At 42.4% G+C, this 6857-nt stretch overlaps 2 protein-coding genes across 2 annotated transcripts in view; both read right to left on the bottom strand.

The window, feature by feature from the left end:
* Nucleotides 1-2577, bottom strand: part of adam15 (ADAM metallopeptidase domain 15) — a 23696-nt gene extending 21119 nt beyond the window's left edge. The window contains exons 1-2 of the mRNA XM_023396507.2: nt 1951-2577; nt 1140-1231 (exon numbers count right to left, since the gene is read on the bottom strand). Coding sequence (XP_023252275.2) covers nt 1140-1231; nt 1951-2104 — 246 coding nt within the window. The 5' untranslated portion in view covers nt 2105-2577. The remainder of the gene's footprint in view (nt 1-1139; nt 1232-1950) is intronic.
* A 974-nt stretch (nt 2578-3551) lies between these two features.
* The window catches only part of dcst1 (DC-STAMP domain containing 1), a 10046-nt gene continuing 6740 nt past the window's right edge, over nt 3552-6857 (bottom strand). Inside the window, exons 15-16 of the mRNA XM_023396499.2 lie at nt 5665-5757; nt 3552-5083 (exon numbers count right to left, since the gene is read on the bottom strand). Coding sequence (XP_023252267.2) covers nt 5033-5083; nt 5665-5757 — 144 coding nt within the window. The 3' untranslated portion in view covers nt 3552-5032. The remainder of the gene's footprint in view (nt 5084-5664; nt 5758-6857) is intronic.

Raw genomic sequence — 6857 nt, 5'->3', positions numbered from 1 at the left:
AACTGAGGCTTTGATACTTTCACAGTATTAATATAGAAGCTAGAGCTGATCTATAATCACACTACACATGGACAGAGACCTTTACACTGGAGGAGCTTTAAACTTATGCAAAGACAATTTTTAAGTAGTTTAAATTCTGTGTTTTTTACCAGCTCTGGTTTTCTTCCTCTCTGTCTGTGAGAACTTTTAACCTGCAGATTATTTCCTTAATGATGATGATGTAGAGCAAACAATGAGTTGAACAATTAATTAATCAACTAACTGACTGATGGTGCTGATGTAGTGGGTGTGTTGTTGTGTGTGAAATCCTGGCTCAGCTTCACCTGAGACGACTCTAATGACGACCACCCCCTCGTTCTTTATAAAGAAAGAACATTATTCTCATTCTTTATTGATCAGTTGAATCTTTTTTAATTAATCACTTAATTGAGTCTTTAAATTGTCATGAAATTGAAACCTCCTCAATCATTGTAGTTTATTATTGTCGTTGTGGAGATTCCTCTGGAGTCACAGAGCTCCAGAGATAAGTCGTTCGTATAAAGTTTTTGTTGTGACTCCTGATATAAAGAAATCTGCCAAACCTCTCTGTCATTAGTGATTAATCTTGTCTCACAGACAAACTGTGAATAAACTCAGAACATGAAGAACCACCGACAGTTTGATCAGCTGTGTTCGACTGTGGAGGGAAAACTGAGCTGCTCATAGAAGACTTATTTTGTTCCAAAGTTACGACTCCCATGAGGCTCTGAAACAGGCAGACTCCCATCAGGTAACCATGGCAACAGGTGGGGGGCCTCCTGCTTTTATTTTCTCAAATGAGGAAAGGAAGGGTGTGTGTGTGTGTGTGTGTGTGTGAGTGTGTGTGTCCCACCCATCCCAAACATCCAGTTTCTGCTGATGGAAACCAGACTGAGATCAGCCTGCACTCACACACAACAACAGCAATACACCAGTAAAGCACTGGTGTAACACCAGTAATTAAACAGCTATACACCAGTAACAAACCACTATGAACCAGTACAACCTTTTAAAATTAGACACCAACCCCCAGTCCATCAAAAACCAGTAAAGCCAAGGAACAAACCAGTATAACATCAGTAATAAACCACTAAAACCAGTCAGAACCAGTGACCACTGACCTGTAGCGCTTCAGCGAGGCTCTGTCTCTGTCCGTCCACCACGACAAAGGGACGAATCTTCTCCAGCAGGGGGTGTCGCCGTCTGTCCACACCTGAGGACACAGAAAGACACTGAGCTGCTGGTTCTTGCTGGTTCTTGCTGGGTGAACTGGGAATACAGGACGCTAGAGCTAAGCTAACATTTCAGCAGCTATCAGTTTATGGCAGATTTCAGTGTGTGTTTGTAGACGTGATTTCACAGTAAAAGTACTTCCGTATTTACAGTATCATGGTAAAAGTACTTCTTGTAGGAAGGAGGAAACTTTTTCATTATCTATTAATCTGTCCATCGTTTTCTTGATTAATCCATTAATCGCTCGATCTATAAAACTCTAGACAACAGAGAAAAATCAATCAGTTTCCCAACGTCTAGGGTGACGTCATCAACTGTCTGTTTTTCTAAATCAACAAAATTCAAAGATATAAAAGTTAGGTCATAACAGGTTCAGACTATTTGATGTGTTTGCTTGAAAAATACTTCAACAATTAATCATTATCAAATAATTATTTTGTTTTGATTGATTGATTAATTGACTAACTGCTGCAGCTTTAATGTTTTAATGTAACTTACACTTATGTAAAGTCAGCAGTGTCCACAGGATAAAACAACAATATTTCACTCCAGATGTCTTGGTAAAGTATCAGAAAGTACAAATACTACAGTACAAGTACTTTAAACTGAACTTAAATACGGTATTTGAGTAAATGTACTTAGTTACTTTCACCACCGTGTTATGTCCGTTCACTAACGGTACATATTCTCTTCTGTTACCTGTCACGGTTGCGGTCAGAGCGTCGGTACCGTCCGTCAGTCCGTCCGGAAGCAGAACCAGTCCGTCCTGCGGTGCCATCAGGGAGCGGGAGACAGTGAAGGCAGCGCGGCTGCTGACCAGCAGCAGGAGTAACGTTGCTGCGGCTCCGTTCATCCTCTCTGCGTCACCGGCAACAGGTCGCTGCTCTGTGATGTGTGAGCGTGAGGTAACCCCGTCCCGCTCCCGTTACCTCACCGTGTGGGAGCATCGGGGGAGGCTCCACCGAAACTCCATGCTGCTTCTTTTCCCGGTACCATCCACAGAAAGGAGCGGGTCAGAGCTGCTGCAGTACCGGACGACAGGCGGGGAAGTGACCATTAACTCGGGTCAATGTAGAGAGAAGAACCGCCCGGTCCTCCGGTCCCTCGTCTACGCAGCTCTGACGAAAACAGTTTCTATTCCTCAAAAACTACCGTTAGTAACGGGGGGACTCGGTTCGTGTCGGGAGTGTTCGTTTAGACACCGGAGAGTTAGGTTCATCGGTCCCCTGGGTCCCGACTGCAGCTAATTACCGAGGAATACTGAACCGCCCGTGTTTATACCGGGAGATGTCATCAAGCTAGGTGAAGCTAACCAGAGCTAGCGAGAGTATGAGCGGAAGTACGGCTCACTCCCTTCAAAATAAACGTCAGTAAGCGTGTCATTATGAACCACATTTGAAATTCGAAAAATTCATTGAAAAACTTTAGAAGAGTCAATAATGAGGGCAAATATATGACGTCATCATTATTTTAACAGTCATCTCAAAGTTTTAAACAACATAATCAAAAATTCAAGGCTTTTCCAATGAACCTTCATTTCAAAACCATTTTCTTAAGAAGCTTAGTTTGTTTTTAAGGTAAAGCAAAATAAAACTAGTTAAATCAATTTTATTTTACATCTAATATTATTATTAACCACAATTAAACACCTTTAACTGCCAGACTCCAAGTGAGTCGTGAGTCCAAAATAAACAGAACTCAAACTTTAAATTAAAATATGAATAAATTTGATGAATCTTTTAGTTTAGTCAAGTCAAAAATAATTTCATTAATACATCCCAAAATCACAAATTTGCTTATTTTTTTATTGTTTATTAAACTATCCAAAGTTTATGAAGTTAAACTTAGCTGCATCATAACTGCTCTAAATGCTGCTACATGTAAATGCATCATTTAAAATAGTCAGATGTATATATGATAAATATAACATTGAATTGTGATACAAGTACTTTTACTTTTGATCCGTTGATTACATTTTGATAACATTTCTGTACGTTAGAGTAAAAATTTCGAATGGAGGACTTTTATACTTCTGACACTGACTGCATTATTTAACACTAAGGTCAATGAATGTGTTGTACAGTGATTCACACAGCAGAGTTTCAGTTTTCTCTTCAGCTGTATTATATTGTATTTACCCTGTTTACACTGCAGTCAGTGTGTCAGACGGATTTAACTGCAGTTGTGAAAATTGCCTCATAAAATGCATTTTATTTTGAAAGCAAGACGGATGCAGTATTTACACACCTCACAGGCTTGCCACAGGTATTTGAGTTGGTAAGAATGTCACATACACACACACAGACACTCAGAGGCTGGTTCCTCAGTAGCTTTAACCCCTTCCTGTCTGCAGTGATCAGGTTTCTTTTCTCTTTACACACTCAGTCTCCAGTTTATTAGGAACACCAGCTAAAACGACATCAGTAAATCCTCCTTCACGAGGGTTGTGGTGTTCAGACTGTTTCACAGGTGCTGGTTCACCTGTGAGATCACTGTGCAGGCTGCAGTGTGTGCTGCTGTTGAACTGTGTTGTGTTGTATGGACAGGTGAACCTTTAAAGGCTGTAGCTAACACCTGTCTGTAGGTGTCAGAGGTGTTAATGGACCAGAGTCAAACTGTGAATGAAGCAAACTGACTGAACGTTTAGTGGCAGCTGGTGTTCACAGGAGTAGAAAATAATTCAGTCATTTTAAATCTGCCTGTATGAACATGACAGAGTGACAGGTGAGTGAGGACAGGAACGGTTCACACACTCTCTGCAGTGATGACATCACACTGATGTCAACTGATCCAGCATCAGTTTGTTGTTTGAGGATCAGATGAAAACTGAATGAAGCGAGAGCTGCACGTGCTGCTGGATCAGCTGGTTACATAACTCCTCTGTACGTCTAATCTCATCCTGTGATCACACACACACACACACACACACGCATTGATGTGATTAAACTGCTGCTGCAGCTACACTAGGTCCTGGACTCTGCGTGCTCCTCAGACCAGGTCCCAGTCCTCCTGCTCTTCTCTACATATTTTCCTGCTTTCTAAAACTCTTCAAACCATCTGGATAAAACATCTGGTTTTATCACGTTTCTGTTTCCAGCTCCAGAAATGATGTTTTGCTGAGTTTATACGACGTGAACTAAGATTTAAAACTTCATCATCAGTTCTTCTTGTCTGTACTGACGTCCGGTTCTGGTATTTTATATGTGACGTAGAGAAACAGCACAGACGTGTCACTTTAAACCAGATCAGAAACGTGTTCAACATCTTTATGTGTTTTCTGGATTCGGGTGTTAAACCTCCTTCAGGCTCACTGTGATCACCGACTGGATCCCTGTGACTCCAGAACCCCCCACAGGCCCGGCAGAGGCAACACCTTGTAAGTGCAAAGAGTCCAGAACCAGTCTGACCTGATGCCCAGACCCAGAGGGTCCTGGTCCAGCGTCTGTCCGGTCCGTGGTGAAACAGGAGCGATTAACAAAGTCCAATAACATGAGACAATGATGTGAAACGCCTCCTGGTGTTTGACCTGATCCTGAAAGTCTGAGTCAAACTGCTGTTAAAACTGCTCTGATGTCGCTTCATGTCGACCTCACATGACCTCACATGACCTCACATGACCTCACATGACCCTCAGTGAAGCAGCTGTTTCACCAGATGATTTTCAGTCTCTGAATCAGCCGCAGAATCAAACAGTTTTTTATTGAGAACAAAGATGAAGTCCGTCTGAACTTCGTCCTCTTCCTCTTCCTGTGCAGTGCGTCTCTGAGTCGGACTCTTCCTGTCAGTTATGACAACAAAGACGACGCCCACACCTGCACAGACACTGACGCACCTGCACACACACACAACAAAGACATGAACACAGGAAGTGCTGGTAATTTACAGGGTGAATCAACCCACGTGACGGTGAGATATTGTAACTGACGTCACGCAGTAAAAAAGTTGTGGGCTTCAGTCGAGTGATGATCTACGGTTGTGCAGTGCAAAAACTTTATTCCAAGTGATCTGTGCGTGAATGAAAGAGTGAGTATTTATCCGCTGCATTACTTGTGGTATTGTATTTCCTTGTGTTGACGCAGCTATAGATAACTTCTGTTAGCCACTGTGGAGGAGAAGTCGGAGCTTAGGTGCTCGTCATGTGATCACTATGCTAATGATAGCCGGGTTTACGCACGCTAGTGACAAACACTGAACTAGCGCCCAGTCTGATCATATTATCATTATCTCCACTACAGACTGACTGACTGACTGACTGACTGACTGACTGTCTGACTGACTGTCTGACTGACTGTCTGACTGACTGACTGACTGACTGACTGACTGTCTGACTGACTGACTGTCTGACTGACTGTCTGACTGACGAATGTGAGACCTCAGTCTGAACACTTCCTGTGGGGGTGAAGAGCGACTCACCTCCCTCATGGCGTGTCCGAACCTCCTCTCTGTGGAGGAGAGTCGTCTGTGGACCTGCAGGTTGTAGAGGAACAGGACTCTCCTCTTCTCCCTCTGAGACACATGTTGATGTTTATTAGGATTCATGTTGATTCATTTGATTCCACATCAGATCACATCACACCCCCACCAACCTGTTTCACTCATTATTATGTTTGATTACTTGAATTCTTTTTTTAGTTCTGAAATAAAAGAAATGAAGGAGTTAGAGCAGTGACATCAGCAGAAACAGGAAGCTGCAGGTGAAGTATGGATGATGTTTGTTTGATCATCAGTAATCATTTATAATCACCTGTAATAATATTGATGATGTGTGTGCATGAAAACAGAAACATGATCAGCTGAAACTAATGAGACTCTATCACCTCTCCCTCTCTCCCTCTCTCTCTCTCTCTGTCCCTGAGTGTCTCTCTACCACAGCTCAGCTCTGTTATAATGCTCTTACATTAATCTGTTCTTAGATCAGATTTACTGCAGCTCGCTGGGTTTAAACACAGAGGTGTGTGAGCGTGAGTGTGTGTGTGTGAGTGTGAGTGCGAGTGTGAGTGTGTGTGTGTGTGTGTGTGTGTGTGATTGAGATTGAGCTGCTTGCCTCTCCATCAGTGCAGCAGAGGAAGTGACATCACAGTGTAACATATGTTAAACAAAGTTTCTACTGTGAACCAGTAGACACAGCTGATCCTGGAGCAGCCTGCGCCCTGACATCACTCACTGACTCAGTTTAATCTTCTCTGCAGAAACTCCTTCAAAACTATCAATCTATCCATCAATCTATCCATCTATCTATATTATCTCATATTTCGGTGTAATGTTGTCACACCATCAGCAGACCTCTCTGCTGTCACTTTATTTATCACCTGTTAAATTAACTCTAATTAACAGAAAACCCAGATGTCATGACCTCTCGTGACCTCTGTGTCTCTGACCGTCACTTAGCAACACAGCACGAAACAGATGTTTTTATTTTGGATGAACTGTCCCTTTAAATCTCCTGAAGGAGCTCAGTGATGTGATGACTGAAAAATGAATTAGTGTGTGTGTGTGAGAGTGTGTGTGTGTGTGTGTGTGTTAATTTGTGTGTGTGTGTGTGTGTGTTTGTTAATGTGTGTGTGTGTGTGTGTGTGTGAGTGTGTGAGTGTGTGTGTTTGTTAATG

The sequence above is a fragment of the Seriola lalandi genome, unplaced genomic scaffold, assembly GCF_002814215.2.
Source record: "Seriola lalandi dorsalis isolate HSWRI2012SDOR001 ecotype SW California unplaced genomic scaffold, Sedor1 jcf7180002054978, whole genome shotgun sequence".
NCBI lineage: Eukaryota > Metazoa > Chordata > Actinopteri > Carangiformes > Carangidae > Seriola > Seriola lalandi.
This window is presented reverse-complemented; position numbering and strand designations above follow the sequence as displayed.